The following is a 19,876-nucleotide window of genomic DNA, read 5'->3' on the forward strand; positions in this document are numbered from 1 at the left end:
TGGTAGTAATGATTTACCGTCGGGTCCCATCGCATACCATAATTTAAGGTATGCGATGGGACCCGACCGACCCGATTTTCGGGTTTTAAAGACGTTCCCATACAATTTAAAAATCGGTCGCATCGCATGCCATTACAATGGCATGCGATGCGACTGATTCAACCCAATTTTACATTGTACAGCCACCCTGATGGCTGATTACAATGTTAAATGCCCCCCCCCCCCCGACCCGATTTTAATTGTATACCCACTATGATGGTTAATTATTATGTCAAATGCCCCCCCATTGTTAACGCAACGCCACGATCAACCCAAAGTGTTGCGAGCGCAGCTAGCCTGCGAGGGGCGGCGATACGCGTCCTCTGACCTTTTTCATACCCCCACTATCCACGTCGGAGTGGAGTTGATTTTATATAGTGTGGCGAGCGCAGTGAGCCACCGAGCCCGAAGCGTGGCGAGGGGACGCGGAATACATGTGAAGTAATGCGTGGCCCCTTGCGGGGCTCACTGCGCTCGCCACGCTTCGGGATCGGTGGCTCGCTGCGCTCGCCACACTATATAAAATCAACTCCACACCGACGTGGATAGTGGGGGTATGAAAAGGTCAGAGGATGCATACCGCCACCCCTCGCGTGCTCGCTGCGCTCGCCACACTTCGGGTTGGCGTTGACACTTTCCACATCTTTCAATGGTTGGCGACCATCGAAAGATGTGGGAGGTTCCCACTGACATGCAAATGGTTGTTTATATGAAACATCCATTCGCATGCCGTACGAACTTACGTGCCCTGCGAATGGTGGGCCCGGTGTACCGCCATTCGCAAGATTGGGTTTGGTGCACTTGCAAGGCCGCCAAATCGTAGCCTTGCGAATCAACCAGAATAACCCCCTATATGTACGCTACCTAAGACCTCCACATGTGCATGTGCATCTTTGAGCAAATATGGGCATTCCTCTTCTTGCAGCTGATTTTGTGTAACCGGTTGGAAACTGGGAGTTTGCACGTAGAGTAGGGGTTTAGTGGGTGTGTAGATGTATTTGCAGGCTATTATATATATATTCATATCTACATTACTGGAAAATGCTCAAACATAGAGGTCTATATTTTTGTTTTTGCAGATTCATTTAAACTTTCTGCTCAATTAAAATTACTGCGTTCAAAGAATGGATTCAGTTCTCAGAAAGCCTGAACAACTCTTGGCCTACAATGGGGAAATTATTACTTTTCAAGTATTACAAATTAAAAGTAATCCGGACATTGCCGAAAAAAATACTTTAACTTTCTCAAGAAAAAAAATCCATACGGACACCGGAAAGTTTATTGAGGTATCTTCTGGGCAATACATCATACCATCCATTAAATCTAACATCCAGGTCGTTACTGCTTGTTGTGTTGCAGACGTCAGAACTGGCATTAATCTTCCTTGCATTTTGCTGAAGACGTGTAAAAGAAAGTCTAGCAGTTCATCGAGGCTGGTATTGCTTTTACTACACACTTCAAATGAAGTGGAGCTATATTTAAAGTTCAAAGTGGACCCACAAATTATAGAAGATCTACGCATAACTGATGGTCCGACTGTTCTGTGGAAACAGCATGAAAAACTCTTTTATGTTTCATCTCCATCTTCAGAGATTTTAATGTGTCCTATTGATATTTCTGCCATTCTCTGGGCTGGAACTGTTGAAGAAGGCACTTGTGCTTTCGGTATAACAACCATGAGATTGGATGCTGGACACTTAACAAGCACTTCTCTCCCTAATAGAACTCATCAAGAAAGGGAGTTTGTTTTGCACTGCATTGAAAATCAGAAAACGGTGTCAGGATCCTGCCTTCTTCCACATGCGTACACAAGTGTGCTACGCTACCTTGATGTTTGCATGATGCAGAATATTAATGGCAGATATGAGACATCTGCAGTTGGCGCTAGCAATAAACAACTGATCTGGTTCCAAAACGGGGTCCCTAAACAGGTTTTCCAGCTACCGTTTGAACATCTTTCAAAGTTACAGATTGCTTACACGTGCAGAGCAGATATGTTGTGTATGATTTCCTCTGCTTCTGGCGATGCTTGTGCTGTATGGAAAGATGGATGGAAGGTAAAGCATCTTCTATCAATATACTCTTCACTTATTTACTCTACCTTAGTTTGTATTTGTTGTATAACCTGTTGCCGTGCATGAGAAGGCTGCAATTAAAAGAGATCGATGTAAGCCTTAGGATGACAATGGCAATGTCAACAGTCAAAAAGTTGACATTAGATTTTCACAATTTTTTTTGTCCCAAATGTCGACATGGACACCGTCAAAGTGTACCGCTGCACCCCCATGCTTCGCTACGCTCGGCACACTGTTCTATTCTCTTACCACGCACTAGTGGATGGTAGGGCATGAAATACCGTCTGTCGGCTCAAAAAAAAAGTGAAAAACTCAAGTCGACCTTTTGACTGTCGACTTTGCCATTGTCGTGCTAATGCTTGTGTTGACCTTCCAACCCTATTGACCTTAGCCATGTCGACCATCAGTGGTCAACCCAATGAATGTCGACCTAATATTGGTTGACCTAATGACCCCTCAGACTGATAAGAGACCCAGGGATTCAAGGCTCCTATTGAGCGCCTCATTTTAGTTGTAGAATAGAAGAGTGAAATCCTTGCAGGCAGCACCTTATAGGAAAGGTACTGTACTTAGTGTTCGTTCTAGCACTCTGCATCTTTGAACACCTGTGTAGTTCCTCTTTCCTGCCTGGGGTGTCGCTCTACTTTGGGGCTTTTAGCAGAGTTTTGTCTATATGTCAGCACTGGCATACAGACAAAAAGGAACTGTTAAAAGGACCAGGAAAGAGGAACTGTATGCATTTTGATAGGTGCAGGGTGCTAGAAAGAACACTAGGTACTGCCATTTATTGGATGCTGCCTGAAGCAAAACCATTCCCCAACAAGTTGCATATATTTTAGGCTCTGATTCTTTGACCTTCTCATCTGGAATATACATAGGCGTTGGGCAGGAATACTAAAGTAATGGCAGGGGCTTTGTTTGATATATTTATAGATATTAAGCATAAGAACAATTGTGTCTGCATACACCTGTCTTGTATGCACCATAAGGTGTAATGGCCCATACACACAGGACGATGTTTTATATATATTGGTGTCCTAGGCCAGGGTTCGACAAACCCCGGATGCCAGGTCGCCACGGTGACCAGATTTTGCTTCCTGGCGACCAGATTTTCCAGGAAGCAGATCTCTCTGGGCAGAATGGTGGCTTGCGTTAATGACAGCAGCCGGCAAAGCGGTGGACAACTCATCCGGCTGCATCCGAGCAGGACCACGGACGGGGTCGGCGCGGCTATTTCAAAACTCAAGGAGGGACAGTAGCCGCTTTTTGCGGGGGGAGACAGGGATCACCAGGCATCACTCCAGCGGGTGCCCCTCCCCCACCTCCACCGTGACAGTGCTGGCTGCACCATTCCCCCTCCTGTACATGGTCCGTCATGTGGAGCAGCGGACAAACACACAGAGCGGATACGCAAGGTGACAACTCACCCCGCTGGCTGTCACTGTATCAGATGGATTAGGTCCGCTGTGCGGCTATTTCAATCTAAATGCTTCAGTTGGAGCTCACTGCCGGCACCTGATTGGCTGCCGAACCGCGAGCCAATCAGGTGCCGGCAGTGAGCTCCGATTGAAGTCTTGAGATTTGAAATAACGCGCGCCGTGGACCTGATCTGAATTGGCAGCCAGCGAATGGGAGTTGTCATCTTGCGCTCTGTGTGGGACTCAGTGGTGAAGTGTTATGTGTGTATCAGTGTGCTGTGCTATGTGTGTATCTGAGCTGGGGGGTCAGTGGTACAGTGTTATGTATCAGTGTGGCAGGTGGACTTAGTGGTGCAGTGCTATGTGTGTATCAGTGTGCTGGATGGGTTCAGTGGTGCAGTGATATGTGTGTATCCGTGTGCTGGAGAGGGCTCAGTGGTGCAGTGCTGTGTGTGTATCATTGCAAATTTTTGGCGAGCACAGTCCCTGTTTTTAATTTGTCTGGCTCCTACACTTTCATCCCAGCCCATAGATTTAAAAAAAATGTTGTCGAGCCCTGTCCTAGACAAACTACAGTATGTTACTACTCCCATCCTTGCTGGCGGGTCGCCAGAACGTACGCGCTGGCGACCCGCCAGCAGCCACGCCAGCGAGGAGACTGAGACGCGCGTGCGTCTCACGCGCACGTGCGTCTCAGTCTCCGTCGCCAGCGCAACGGAAACCCTGTCCGTCTCCGCCTCAGGGAGACGGACAGGGTTAGGGGGGGGGTGCGGGCAGGCGGCGGGGACCCCGGGTTACCGCCGGCAAGCCGGCGGGGACCCGGGGGAACGGATGGAAGCGCCGTCGGAAGGGGACGCGCGCGCCTCTCGTGCGCGCACGTCCCCTTCTCACCATCGCCATGGCACTGGCGGGGGATGGCGGCTGGCGACGCCAGCGCCATCCCCTGCCAAGATGGGAGAAGACCCATCTGTATATTGTGCATACCCACTGAACGATATAATGAATGACAAATGATCTAGCTAGAGTCTAGTAATACAGGCAGTAAAGATGAACTGCATAGGATATGAAAGATGTGGGGTGCTAGAATGAACCCTACTATAAATTTTGTTATATTTTAACTTGTTGAGGTAATTATTTAATTTTATTTTTAATTAAATATTTAAGTGGGTTTTTTTTCCTTCAAAATAATAAAACTATTCTATTATGGATGTTAGACGATGGATGCACACCATAAAAGAAAGAAATTGTTGTGTAAAAACTTATACTTTTATTTGTTCAATGGGGTAAAAAGAAAGGAAGGTGCTGTCTTGCGTGCTCTTAGCATATAGGACCACGCAGGACAACTTGTGAAATATTTTAAGGGGTTAAAAGACTACGACATACATAGACATACACACATTAAGGGTGAGATTTAATAGGATGAGAGATTCAAAAAGTGAGAGATTTGGTAAGAAATCTCCAGTTTTTTTAAAGCGGCAATCATTTACACTGCAATACCAGTTTGATGTTGCAGTGTAAATGATTGCCGCTTTAAAAAAACCTGGAGATTTCTTACCAAATCTCTCACTTTTTGAATCTCTCATCCTATTAAATCTCACCCATAATGTGAGGTGCCAATGCACCATTTCAAGAAAGAAAAAATGTGTTTATAGAGTTCTTAAAAAAAATTCTCTGGTCTTGTTAGCAGTTTTAGCTGTAGTTGGTTGACATCTCTATAATTTAGCTCTTGTATTACTTTTTCATGGGCTTGATGTCAGTAATTATTGATCCCCTGGTACTCTACCTGGTGTTTCAACTTTGGGGAATATCACCGAACAAGAACCCTAACTCTGTTGCCTCGGGCCGTGGTCGGCGGACGCGTGCGGTGCTAGACTTCACCTATAACAGCCGCGTTCGACAGAGCTGGTTATGCCGGCTCCACCCTTGATGCCGACAGGTCTTACGTAGGACACCACGTCCGTCGAGGCGGCAAGATGACAAGAGGAAACGCTAAGACAAAGACTGGATAGGGATATCCCAGAATCTCAGGGATGCGGACTGGAGTCTGGAGACAAACCCCACGAGACCCAGGGGAAGCAACAATGCTTGAAGGTGGTACCGGAAACTATAATACTGTATATGTAACAATACACAAGATGGAACCAGCGTTTAGTAAATTACAGAACCAGGAATGCAACAAGGCAAAAGAGATGATACCAATAAATAACAATGGAGGACAACTCCTGACTTATCTCTAAAGATGGAGAGTGGAGACCAGCGCAGGAGATCCTCTGGTTGGATGGACAGGATGGAAACAAACACTGAACACTGAAAAATATTAAACATTCACACTGAAAGAAATATCAGTGTGATACAACCTAAAAACCTATTGATAATAACCAAATAAAGGGAGAAAAAATACGACCCTCCTCTCTCATTCAGATTACATCTTCTGAATATTGGTGAAATTATATGTGATATAAGTGTGAGAATTAAGAGTACCAGGGGATCAATAATTACTGAAGTCAAGCCCATGAAAAAACACCTAAATTATAGAGACGTCAACCAACTACAGCTAAGACTACTAACAAGTCCAGAGAATTTTTTTTAGAACTCTATAAATAATTTTTTTCTTTCTTGAAACGGTGCATTGGCACCTCACATTATATGTGTGTATGTCTATATATGTCGTAGTCTTTTAACCCCTTAAAATATTCCACAAGGGGTCATCTTGCATGGTCCCATATATGAAAAGGGAACGCAAGACAGCACCTTCCTTTTTTTGAACTAATCAAAGTATAAGTTTTAACTCAATAAAACAATTTCTTTCTTTTATGGTGTGCATCCATCGTGCAAATTCTTCTCTTTCTTCCAAAATCTGTACACTTATTGCCCGGATAGCACCCCCGCCATTCAACTACTAATATAGGTGGCCCTCCTGATAGAATCCCATAAACAATAAAGGGATATAATTTAAGTGTGTGCGGACCCACAACCCCCTCCCCCCCCCAACTCCCATCATTAACGCTATTATGGATGTTATAAATGAATATTTAGGCTTGCCAGGTTCACACACATTTTAAGTTAAAGAATAAAAATTCCTGCTTATAAAAATATTGCAGCTATGGTGATGGACAGAGGAATTGGCAAAGCAAACCAGTGTATGACATGCATATATCTCCTTGAACAGACCGCTGGATTATGGCAGCAAGTCGAAAACATACTGGTGGATGATTTTGTAGGCAGAGGATACGATCAAATATTGCTACTGTTCAAAGATGATCCAAGCAATCCTGCTGGCCAACCAGCATTCAGACTGACTGACTGCCAGGATATTAACTATCCAGTGAGTACTTAACTATAACTTTGCTAAGTGTGTTTGTTTTAATGCTGTTAAATACAAATCTCTATTTTTGCTTTATAGTCTGTTATTTTTAGTTTCTGTAGGCCTATGTTTAAAAATCCCCAGAATACTGTACCAGCCAGGTTGAAGTAACTACTAATTCATGAGTCACTCAGCAATTTTTAGCAGTCCAAAGGATCTTTACTGGTTTGATGGCTCACCGGGTGTGTGAGTGTCAGGTTTTCATCCATAAAATGATGTGCTTGAAAACACATCACAAGTTAACTAGTGTTCATTCTAGCACCCTGCACCTTTTAAAACATGCAGTTCCTCTTTCCTGCCTAAGATGTCACTCTCTGCATTGTGGCATCTAGCACATTCTTGTCTGTTTGTTAGCGATGAGATACAAACCAGACTTTGTTAGAAGCACAAGAGCAGAAAGCGACACCCCATGCAGGAAAGAGCAACTGCACAATTTTTGAAAGGTGCAGGGTTCTAGAACGAACACTAGTTAAACTGTAACTAAGGTGGAAAGTGAGCTCCTGCTAGTGTGATACTGTAGGGCTGGGGTAGCCAACTCCAGTCCTAGAGTGTTACCAACAGTTAATGTTTTCCATGTCTCCTCACAGAATCACAATTGAAGTAATTGGCTCCACCTGTGGAACTTTTAAAATGTGTCAGTGAGTAATGAGTGCGCCTTTGCAGGTTGTCTGGAAAATGTAAACTGTTGGTACAGGTAGCTCTCGAGGACTGGAGTTGGCTACCCCTGCTGTAGGGTGTAGTGTCACCCAAAACACAAAGCAAAATGCTAATATCACTTATCTGGTAATGGTATCTTTGGTCAGAAGACCATCAAATAAATAATACATTAAAAATAAAAACTTGAATATAACAGAGTGTGCATAGAGAATGATCATTAGAAATCACCGCCATCTGAACGTATAGGCACACTGAGCAGCTGCACAGGGCCGCACAATTCTAGTGACCTTCGAGCAGGGACAGGTGGTGGTCATACAATCAGAGCTTTGAGGCAGCACTCTCCACCTGTCTCTCAGCCTTCAGCCAGGCAGTGAATGACTGGTGATTTGTCTTAACAGTGATTTACTTGGAAACATGTTGTGATATAGTGCAGGACCGCAGGGAGGGCATGTTGTGATTTTTTTTTAATTCGTACCTATGAATGCCCAGGGCCTACTGTTTAGACTACCTGGTTAGTTATTTATGAAGGAATTAAATAGTTGTTGCACTAAGCAAGAAGTGGACTTGAAAAATGCTACCGCAAAACTGGTTGCTGTGGGAAACTTCTCTATTGATCATCTGGTTTTTATTGCTTGATACTTAAACGCCTTAAATGTCATACACTGGGGCAGATGTATCGAGACTTGTGAAGAGATATAGTGGAAGGTGATAACCCACAAGCCAATCAGCTATGTTTGAAAAACGGCAGTTGGGAGTTGATTGGCTTTATCTCCACTTTATCTCTTCACAAGGCTTACATTACACTCAACAATCATAAATTATACTGCACCCCCTATCATACTTTACACTCAGATAAGTGCTTTCTGTACAAGCCTATGACATTACTAATACCGCTTTCACAACCCGTTTAATCCCCTGAACACGTTTCAAGGCAGAATGCAGGGGACAGCCTATTGGATCCAATCAATTTATTTGCCAATCCTGTTTTTCAATGCATCTTTTATCATAATTTTACCATGTTTTAAATATGAATAAAACAACTAAAAAGTGTTAATAGACAGCGCTGCTTTTCTGTCCATATTTATTTATTTTTACCTTTTGTTGGGAGCTGACTACTCCCTTAAGCAGCTGCTCTCTTGATTAAGCAACCTTGGGAAGCGCTCTACACTAACCACAGGTTAGTTTCTTCTCTTTTTTGGACAGCCTATCACAGGTCTGTAATCTGTTGTCTTTACTAAATACAGTTTCAGAGCCATTCTCACTGCATAAAAAACGGCTCTGAAACCTGTAGGACTCTGCTTTTTAAACGTTTTTAAATACCGGTTATCTTTAACCGGAAAATCAACTCATGCGCTTTCCCACTGCAGCCTTAAATGTTTTGAAATGTGAAAAAAATGGCAATATACCATTTAACAAGTGCGGTGTGAAAGGGGTATTATACTCCTCCCTAATGCCGACCATACACGTCCCGATACGGGCGTGTGTTCCGTGCTTAACTAGCACGGATCACATTGCATTGCATTGCCTGTGCATGCGTTGTGCATGCAATGCGAAGCAATGTGATGAAAACAAATTACAAAAAGTATGTGCAAGCACATACTTTTTGTACTCTGCGATGAGGTGCTGCGGGAGCGCGCACCTCAAAGCACACATCGGACAGCCCGCATCGCAGCGTGTATGGGCTGCTTAAGCCCTATGCCTTTTGTTGCTGTTCATTGGAAGCTTTTTCACACATGGCATCAGTGCATTACTGATGTGCTCCATACTTTTGTCCCAGAATGTGTTAGGCCTACTAGAAGTAAAGGTAATGAACACCTGAATAGGAGGAGCTCTTCTTAAAGGCAATTTGTTTTCCAATGGGAATTATGTCATAAGGAGTAATATTAGCATTTATGTTTATATGAATCGTGGCTTTTGTGTTTGCAGGTAGTAACAAAAGGCGACATGAGTTTAGAACACTACAAAGGATTGGAGCCTTATAGGCTTGTCACTACATTGTACAATAACTTTACAACTGCTACTCTATTAATCTCATGACATTGCACAGACAATGCACAGACAATATAGTATAAGCTATTGGCCACATTATTAAGCTCCTAATAACTTATTTATCTTTCGTCCAGTCCGGTGACACAGCTAACCTTGGGATGTAGGAGGGTCCGCCAAGGTACCTATTGCTGACAACTTTCCACTGGCTGCAGGCTCTTTACATTCTGCATCCCATGATGCTCCAGTTCGTTTTAGATGCCCACAGGAGTGGGTGCCTTGCTGATCGGCTGCTGGCACAGCCGGCTTTTTTTCTAGAATTTTTTACTAGATTAGCTAGGTTTTTATTATTTTATTAACTATAGTCTAGTGCAGGTTTTTTTTTTTTACACCAGTGTGCTGCTTCTAATAGAAGCAAGGCACACTAAGAGCGCAGCAGCGGCTGACAGAAGCGCGTCCTGTCAGCACTCTGTGTGCAGGGGTGACTGTCTGCACCCGCTGCACAGCGCTTAACCCCAGCTGATGTTGTCCATAAGTTGTCTGTCAACTATCCATTGAAGGATTTATTATGTTAAATCCAGCTTACAGGTTAATTATCCTGTGATAAATTTTATTAGCTTTTACATAACTCCCATGGTGGAATACACCATCAGTGGTTCTATTATAAAACCATATATTCTACTCCAAAGGTTCAAAATAGAGTCGGCACTTCTGCAGTACTGCTCATATTCTTTTTTGTGACAATCATTGATAACCCTAACCCGCCCCCCTTAGTGCCTAACCAACCCCCCCCAAACCTAACCCTAACCAAACCCCCTTGATGCCTAACCCTCCCATCTTAGGGGTGTATTCAATGCGGCCGTTGAGGCTTGTTTACGGGGAGGATCGCTGAAAACAATTCATCCTCACCGTTTAAGCCCTGCGCTGGTCGCTCACCCTATTCAATGTTCCGGGGGAATCCTCGCTGTCAAAGGATGGCGAGGATTCCCCCAAACAGCGAGGTTCGCGGCTAATGCAGGGAGGCCACTGCATTTAGCCACGAGCCTAGCAGTTTTTGCGGCCACACATGCCCTTTCCACCTCGTTGTAAAAACCCAGCGAGGTGGAAATGGTGGGGGCAGGGTGGTGAGTTGAATACTGACCCGCGAGCTGTGTTGGTGAGCAATCAGCACTGCGTGCTGTGATGGCTAACCTATGACATGCGTGTCACTCGTGACACGCCAAGGCACTTTGACTGACCAGTGTCTGACCAACCGGTGTTTAGTAAAAACCGAGAAGTGCAAAAGGGAAGCGGCTAAGCCAGCACGCATGTTGCAACTGGAAGGAGACAGAGGTGAGCATCGCCCATCAGCTGGAGGGAGCAGAGCAAGCCTTCCCTAACAACAGGAGACGCCAATGCCGACAGCCGGGTCACGGGCGACGGAGTGCCAGTGGCCTAGGAGCTGGGACTGCCCTGGTGAGTGCACAGCACCGGTAGCGGTGTTTTTGCGTAGAGCTCTGCTGGCTCAAATGTTTGTCCTCCAGTCCCCACTGCAGCAGTCACTGCCCGACCCGCTCTGTACGCGGCCGCCGCCCACCCGGCTCTGCACGCTGCCGCTCCTACTCACTGTGTCCCTGACCCTGCCTGTTCCGTAATGCTGCACCCCTCCACTCTGGGATGGGGACACTACAGTATGGGGCTGAAGTATAATAGGCATCACGGTGTGTGGCATATGTATAATTTGCATCAAGGTGTATGGCATATGTATAATGAGCATCATGGTGTATGGCATAGTTATAATGGGCATCACGGTGTGTGGCATATGTATATTGGCTGCAAATATCACCAAATTATTGATATTTCTTGAAGTGACACACGACTTGAGGAATACTACATTTTTTTTTGCGATTTTCAACATACCAAGCTGAAAAGGTTAGCCATCACTGCCTTAGTGTCTAAACTTCCCAAATTCTAACCCTAACCTCACCCCCCCTCCCCCCCCCTTCTGCTGCCTAACCCTAAACTTCCCGGTACTTGTTTCCTAGCAAGGCGCCCAGATTTTCTATGTACGCTAACGTAGTGAAATCGCATCGCATGCCGTTATATAGTGACATGCGATGCGATTTCAGTACTGTTCACGTTCACGCTCACTGACATTCCCGCCCCCTATTGGATTCTCTCAGAAATAACTCTGAGGTGATTTTCTGTGACTAGTGGACGCATCACTCAGAGCTTCTGCTGTTGTATCGATATACGCTATTAAATTGGTATTAAATCTATTGATATGGCAGCATCATTGGATATCTTCATGTTGCCTCAGTCAGAAGAGGAGGCGATTAAGTTCTTTCAGGACCATGGACTTCTCCCAGTCGCAGCGAATTGTGCAAATGGGCACACGATGCGCCTTGCAGTTAAGGAGGCGATGTGGCGATAGCCATAGACACAGTTTGCGAGCGGCGCAATGGTTCCCTGGCTGCCGGTTACTGTTTCTCACATTGGTACGGTTCCTGTACTCGTGGGCACAGGAGATGACGTCTGTGGAGTATTGTGCACAGCAGCTCCATATCTCCAAGAAGACCACAGTGCTGTACAACCGCTGGGTCAGGGAGGCATGTGCCCTAGATGTCATGGCACAGCCACAGCGGTGCATCGGTGGGTGATGAGACATTGTTTGTCAAAAGAAAAAATAATGCTGGAAGAATTTTGCCACAACAGCTGCGCTCACCACGCTATATAAAATCAACTCCACGCCGACGTGTATAGTGGGGGTATGAAAAGGTTGGAGGACACGTTCCGCCGCCCCTCACAGGGCTCGCTGCACTCGCCACGCTTCGGGGTGGCGTGGATACTGGGGGTGACGCAATGGCATATTAAGCACCCATCACATCACATGGCGTGGGTGCATCGCATCTGGTGCCATGCGATCCTATGCGATATTTCATTGTATAAGCACTTCTGTGCACTTAATATGGACATCACATGCGATTTTCCTACGCAGAATAGCCCACGCCGTGCTAGGAAACAAGTACCAACTTCCCTCCGTAGACCAACCTTAATCCTCCCTCTACTGCCTTAGTGTATCCATGCAGCCTAATCCTAAGTCTCCTCAGCATACTTACGATTGAGATGCCAACAGTACTAGTTACGTTGCATTGCAAATAGGACACATTTTTGCAAAAAAAAAAAATGCCCTGCACTAGAAGAGTTTCTCTTAATATTCTACTTGATCTATTTGGAATATTTCAATTGTCAGATATCTGATTATTTCACAATGTTTTTTAAAAATATATATTTTTTATATTTTTAGCTTTTGAAAATAATTTTTTTTTTTTCATTTCAGGCTGATGGAACGGATGATAAAGTTATTGATAATCAGTTCCAGGAAAATCATTTTCTAATGATAAAGACACTTGAAGCCAGATTACAGGTTAGTAATAAATACTCTTCCATCCTGTCTTCAAATTCAGGGGGTGTGGTTTGGCTACCAAATAATTGACATGCACTAAGTCGACAATGACAAAAGCAAAAGGTAGACACATGAAAAGGTCAATAAGAATTTTTCAGGTTTTTTTGTGTCAGTGGCAACACCTGAGCACGTGGACCCCCAATTAGTGTAGCACTTTGCTCGCCATGCTTCCCATTTGGAATCCACATGGTTGGCAAAGCATAAAAGGTCCCAAAAATGTAAATAATCATGAAAAACGCATGTTGACTATTGCCATGTCTACTTTTAAACCGTGTCGACCTTTTGCCAGTGGATGACCTATCCATCCCAAAGGTGTCCCGTCTCGGCGCGCCGCTCACAGAGACAAGCTAAGAATTGGGCGCGCGTGCATTTGAGATGCTCGCTTGCCCCATTCACAGCAATGGGACTCGTGTGCGTGTGAGACATTTGCTCGTGCCTGTCCATCTGTAGTGCATGTTTACTATCTACCTAGACATTGTCAGCCATACCAAATTCAGGAATATGAAAGCGGCTTGTCTGTAGGCCTAACCCTTATTTTATGTCATTTGCTGTATTTTATCTGTCCCCTATATCCTGTATGTGTCAGGAATTGTTAGCAGTATATAGCCTACGTTTATTGAGACAGTAATGATGGGTTCTTTCATATAAAGACTGTTAAAATATTTTAAGCCTGACCAACCTGTTGCTCTGAAAGTACGCATCCCAGCATGCTCTTCCAGACATTCAACATTCCATATTCGTGAAACTGTGGGAGGGCATGCTGGGACTTGTAGATTTACAACAGCTGGAGAGCCACAGGTTGTCCAGGCTTGGTTTAGTGATCATTGCAATTGTGGACATTACATTTTGCTTCAGCCTACTGCACTCATCAACTGATACCCCGTTTACATGGCAAAAATAGTCTTGGTTTTTGCCGGATCAATCCGTGCAGTGTGAAAGGGCTTTTTTAATTTCCCATGTTCAGCACCCCGGCATTCCGACCCAGGTTAAAAGAAGGGTCCAGCTCCCACTATGGTGATGCCTTCTCCCCTTCCCCCTGATGATGCGCCGCCGCTCCATCCTGTCCCAAACTAATGTCAGCGACCCACTGTCGGGAGCCTGCACCTCGCAAATACCAGGTCGCTCCCGGGACGGACCCATGTCCAAATCATGAGTGCAACCTGGTATTTGCAATGTGAAAGGGGTATCTGGGTGTTATTCATTATTTATTGCAACAGCAATAAATGAGGCAGACATTGGATGTTTGGGTTAGGAGTGGAAATAAATGGGAAAAAGGGAAACCGTAATGAATTCTGAGTGAAGAAGTTAAGTTTTAAGCAGCATCTCTTTTTCAATTAAAAATGTTTACCAATATGTTCTGTTATGCAGAGTGTATGCTGTTAGACATTTGAGAATCATCTGGCTACTTTTGAATGAATGTATTTCTTTTTCAAAGAACCAAATGGATTTTCACATGGTACATCTACTAGGGTGCAAAATTCTCCCTGAGGAGGTAGCTGTATACTAGCTGAATACATGGATACTCTGGGCATTTGTGAGCATCATACTGCTGAACCAGGAAACAGAGGGAGGTATAACAATACTGCCTGGAACCTAATCCAGCTAGAAAACGTTTGATGTAATATTAAGGTGTGCGCACACTAGAAGATATTTTTAAGCGGCACGATAACGATATTGTTAACAATATTATCGTGCACTTCGAGTGTGTAATAATCACTACAGTATATCCTTAACAATGCACTCTTCCGCAAGTCATTAATGGACCCTCCTGTCTTCTTAACATAAGGTCAAATCTGCCTATATTGTCAACAACTGCATATTCAGCGGGTGACGTCACTGAACGTTATCAGTAACAATATAGTACAGTGTAAATGCAGGCAAATTCATAAATATATATTAAACATATACCCACATTCAGCTGATTTAATGATTAAATTACGACACATGTGTGTGACAAGACAAGTCATCCATTATTGTATATCCACCTGCTCCACCATAATGGTTCGCTGCCTCTTGTAGCGAGAGATCTAAAAGCTACAGAGATGGATGCCCATACGTGTTTTGGAATTCATAAGAACTGTAGATGTCCAACTGTATGTGGCTGAGACATATTGTTAGCACATAACACACCGCTTGAACATAAGCTTGTGTCATCTATTGTAGTTTTGGTCCCTGATATAGAGGGTTTTCAATCTCCCACCGCTGTTCCTGATGGGGAAAATAGCGTCGGGGCCCGTTCTGCCGAAAAACGGACGTGGATTGTCGAGCTCCCAGCCGCAGGTCACCGATATCTCGCGGCCAAGCCCCTTTTTAGGAATTCTGTTAATTCTCCATAGTCACAATCCTTTGAAATGAACCCTTTGATTGCCAATGTTGTTGTAAGAGAATATCCGCTAAATATACCAGCGAGGATTTTTTTTGCCACAATAATTAACTAACCTTCAATTACTTGACTTCAGATCATTTGTCGGCAAAAACTAAAGTGATTCATATTCCTGGACTACGGCCCTGGCATTTTTAGCAGATATTTTGCACATCTCTCACAGCAACATTGCCACTGAAAGGGTTAATGTAATACTTAAAATGTCAATATAGGTGGTATAAACATGGGCAAATTTAATTGGTACCCATCCACGATAAAAGAAGACCCTATATTTTTCTCTGGAATAATGTGCAACTGATAAAGTTAGTGAAACCTATGGCTATGTAATCTATATTTAGTAGAAATCAGATGTTGTATTTGATTCAACAGACTACTTTATATAAAAAATTAAAATGTAAAAAATTGTGACCATTAATCCAGTGTTCGGTGTTGCAACATTTAGAGGAAATCAATGCAATGAAGCAATTTCTGTAGCTCTCAGTGAGACTTCTGCTTGGCCCCTCTTCCAGCCATCTCAGGTTTGATGGGGTGCCTTCTCCAGACTGCATGCTCTTTTCATAGATGTTCCATAGGATTCAGATAGATAGAAGGCCAGTTCTGAATAGTCCAATGCTTTGTTGTTATCCGTTCGTGGGTGCATGTAGCTGTGTGTTTTGGTCAATATCCTGTTGGAGGACCCATGACCTGTGTCTACAGAGATTTCTGACACTGGGCAGTATGTTTTTCTCCAGACACACTCATAACATTTCATTGTGCCTTTTCTAGATACAAGGCGCCTCGTGGCAGATGCAGCAAAACCAAAGCTTTTCCATATTTCTCAGTGGGTAGGGTATTCTATTATTTTACAGCTTCATTTTTGTCTGTGCCTTAGAGCTATTGTGACTTGCCAAAAAGCTCCAGGATTGACTTCTAGATCGAAATGACCCTCTTCCACAACCTTTGGGGTCTTTCTATATACATTTTAGCAAACTTCATTCTGGCTTTTTTTATGTTGTGTTTTGAAATATGAAGTCCTGTTGGGTCTTTTTCCATTGAACCACTGTTGTGCAAAAAGTGTTGGATGGTGCAATCAGGCACACCTTGGAATTCAGCTTGTTTCCTTTTGGAAGTTGCTTTGCTTTGCTTATTTTCTACCATTCTCACAACCCTTCTGGTGTTGATTTTACTATTGTAGCCAAGTCTAGTGAGGTAGGCTACAGTCCCATGGTCTTTAAACATCAATAATATATGAGTCTGTAATTACAGGTACATCACGTTGCTTGAAAACGTTTTCGAGACTTGTTTATCATTTTCTCTGTGATATTCGCTGGCAACTCTCACCTTTGCTTTCTCTGGTGCATGTTCAGTATGGTGCACATGATGGTACCAAACAGCAGAGTGACTACTTTTCTTTCTAGAGTTAATAGGCTAAATGACTGATTAGAAGACTATAATCCTATTATTATCTTTTCTTAGGGGTACAGAAATTTCTGTCCTGACCATTTTAGAATATGTTTGGAGAACAAGCAATAATTCATATGTTTCACACTAAAGGTACAAATATTGTATGCGTTATGGACTAGATCGCATCGCAGAACATACTTTGTGAGCTGTGCAATGGGATGTGCGCAGTGTGTATGGGCACTTTGGTCCTTATTCTGCTTGGCACGCAAGGCTGCGAATTTCATCCATTCGCAGCCTTGTGTGCGGAGAGAAATCATTCGATGGTAGGCAACCATCAAATGATTTCTTCAGCGCTCGCAGATCTGAGACACCTCTATGGTGTCTCTGATCTGCGGACACTCTGTGCGAGGACAGGGTGGGGCTGCTTGCCCCCCGCACCCACGTCATCGAGGAATTACCATGGGAGCACCCAGCGTTCTCATGGAATGCCCATGAAACGCTAGGCATTCCCATAGACAAATTCCATGGCCCGCCTCTCCACGCCCCCCCATCCAGACTTCTGTGTGCGAGTGCTGTGGGTGCTATGACATAGCAATGGCATGCATGTACTGTTATTCGTGAGCAACAGCTTTTCATTTCTGTACTTTCAAGGAGGAATGAAGCATTTTTTCAAAGAGCTTTAAAGGTAGCAACAACTTTGTCCATGTCTGTAGATCTATTGCCAGGCTATTATTATCTTTTATTTATATGGTACCGCAAGAGATCTGCATCGTCCCGTTCAGAGAGTATTAACAAATAACCAAAATAGTGAGTTACATTTGAATGCAATAGAAGACAAGTATTTGGTACATAAACATAGCTGCATCAGCAAACAACACTGAAATAATTATCAGCATGGCAGAAAATGGCAGAATTTGGTGCCCTCAAAGATGGTTTAAGTAATAGAAGGAAAAGCACATGAGGAAAGAGAGTCCTGCTCACGAGAGCTTACATTCTAAAAAGGGAGGTGCAGACAGACAGGAGTGACACAGTGAGCTTGGTACAGAGGGTTAGGATGAGATTTGACTGGGTTTGGTGAAGATGTGGGTCTTGAGAGCCCATTTGAAATATTGTAGGGAGGTGGAAAATCTGAGGGAGAGAGGTAGAAAATTCCAGAGAAAGAGAGAAGCATGTAAAAAGTCATATGGAGGTAGGCTTGGGAAGAAGTAATCAGTAGGCAGGTGAGGTGGCATGTATTAGCATAGCAAATAGGATGAGGTCAGAGATGTAAAGTGAGTGTGAGAAGCTTGAATTGGATTCGCAAAGGGAAGGGAAGCCAGTGAGGGGTTTGTAGAAGATGTGAGGTGGATATAGTGCTTTTGGCGAGGAAGATTAGCTGCAGCATTGAGAATACATTGGAGTAGAGAGAGAGACATATGTCAGGAATTCCACATAGGAGATTACAGTAGTCCAGTCTAGAGATGACCAGAGCGTAGATAAGGTCAATTAAGGATATGCATGAGCTATAAAAAACCACTTGGTAAGGTGGCAGGTTTTTCCAGAGAATATATATTGCGGATTTTTATTTTGCTTGCAGGCAGATAAGTTGACCCATAGTATAAAGTAGATTCTCTGTACATTTTAACTATAAAACTTTGTCTATTATTCCAGAGGATCTTATTGCCATGTCTTCAATCTGCTTTTCTTACAGACTAGTTTGCATTCACTTGATGAACTGCAAAACCATTTACAGGTCCAAGACAGAGTGATTAAATCATCATGTGACGCATTAATAGGCATGTCCCTGGGCATGGAGACATTGGTGCACTCTGACAGAAAGGTAATGTAATAATTATCAATGCCTAATGCTTGGCAAAACAATTTGATGCCACCAGTTTTGCAATGACCATCACTGTTTCTTTTTAAAGAATGGCTTATAGTTAAAGTAGAATTTAATATCTTGTAATGTCCTCTCACCTAATCGAGCTCCACCCAAAACTTTTAGATTGGTACTTGTTTCCTATCTGGGCGCCCAGGTTTTCTACGTACGGCACCGTAATGAAATCGGATCGCATCGCATCGGATTCGGTACTCGATGATGTACGATGGCATACGATGCTATCCGATCCGATCCGATTTCATTTTAAATCGGATCGCATCGCATGCGGTGACGCGATGAACCTGATTTTTACATTGCAATCAATGTTAAATGGTCCCTGAGACCCGATTTTACATTGATTTCAATGTAATAACCCCGTAAACCCACGATTTGTATAGGAAACCCCCCCTGATGGTTTAAAATGCGCCTCCATTGTTAACGCCACCCCAGTATTGACGTCAACCCGAAGCGTGGCGAGCGCAGCGGTACGCGTCCTCCGACTTTTTCATACCCCCACTATCCACGTTGGCATGGAGTTGAGAATAGAATAGTGTGGCGAGCGCAGCGAGCCACCGAGCCCGAAGCGTGGCGAGCGCAGCGAGCCCCGCGTGGGGACGCGGATACCTGTGAAGCCCGCAAGGGGACACGGATACCTGTGAAGTATCCGCGTCCCCTCGCGGGGCTCGCTGCGCTCGCCACGCTTCGGGCTCGCCACACTATTCTATTCTCAACTCCACGCCGACGTGGATAGTGGGGGTATGAAAAAGTCGGAGGACGCGTACCGCCGCCCCTCGCGGGGCTCGCTGCGCTCGCCACGCTTCGGGTTGACGTCAAGACTGTGTTTCTGTGCAGATGTGACAAGGGGAGGGCTTTGAAGGGTAAATAAATACAGTAGTGTTACAGATGGGCCATCCTATGGGCCAACCATAAAAGCGGGAACGAAATCGGATCGCATCGCGTCGTTCAATATCGTGTATGTGCATTTGTGGTATCCGATGCGATGCGATCCGATTTTTATACGGAGAATAGCATGGTGTGCAATTAACGTAGCGGGCGCCCAGATAGGAAATAAGTACCTTTAGATTTTTTTTGTAGATGTTATACTTTAAAGAACATTGCCACACCAAAGAGCCTACATATTTATTGTAGCTTGATGACGATCCTCTTCCTAGGCTTCCAGATTTATCTCAAGGTGCCCATACAAGGTGCGATGTATGGTTGCGATACGTGCTCCCGCGCAAATCCAATCGTACAGCACATAGTAGGTT

General features: G+C 44.2%; 1 protein-coding gene across 4 annotated transcripts in view; it reads left to right on the forward strand.

Moving 5' to 3' along the window:
• The window catches only part of FANCB (FA complementation group B), a 60,943-nt gene that overhangs the window by 6,674 nt on the left and 34,393 nt on the right, over positions 1 to 19,876 (forward strand). For all 4 annotated transcript variants that reach the window (XM_083172457.1, XM_083172456.1, XM_083172455.1 and 1 more), the window contains 4 exons: positions 1,119 to 2,096; positions 6,702 to 6,857; positions 12,859 to 12,945; positions 18,441 to 18,569. In XM_083172457.1, coding sequence (XP_083028583.1) covers positions 1,164 to 2,096; positions 6,702 to 6,857; positions 12,859 to 12,945; positions 18,441 to 18,569 — 1,305 coding nt within the window. In that variant the 5' untranslated portion in view covers positions 1,119 to 1,163. The remainder of the gene's footprint in view (positions 1 to 1,118; positions 2,097 to 6,701; positions 6,858 to 12,858; positions 12,946 to 18,440; positions 18,570 to 19,876) is intronic.

This window comes from Crinia signifera, chromosome 2 (assembly GCF_055691185.1).
Source record: "Crinia signifera chromosome 2, ASM5569118v1, whole genome shotgun sequence".
NCBI lineage: Eukaryota > Metazoa > Chordata > Amphibia > Anura > Myobatrachidae > Crinia > Crinia signifera.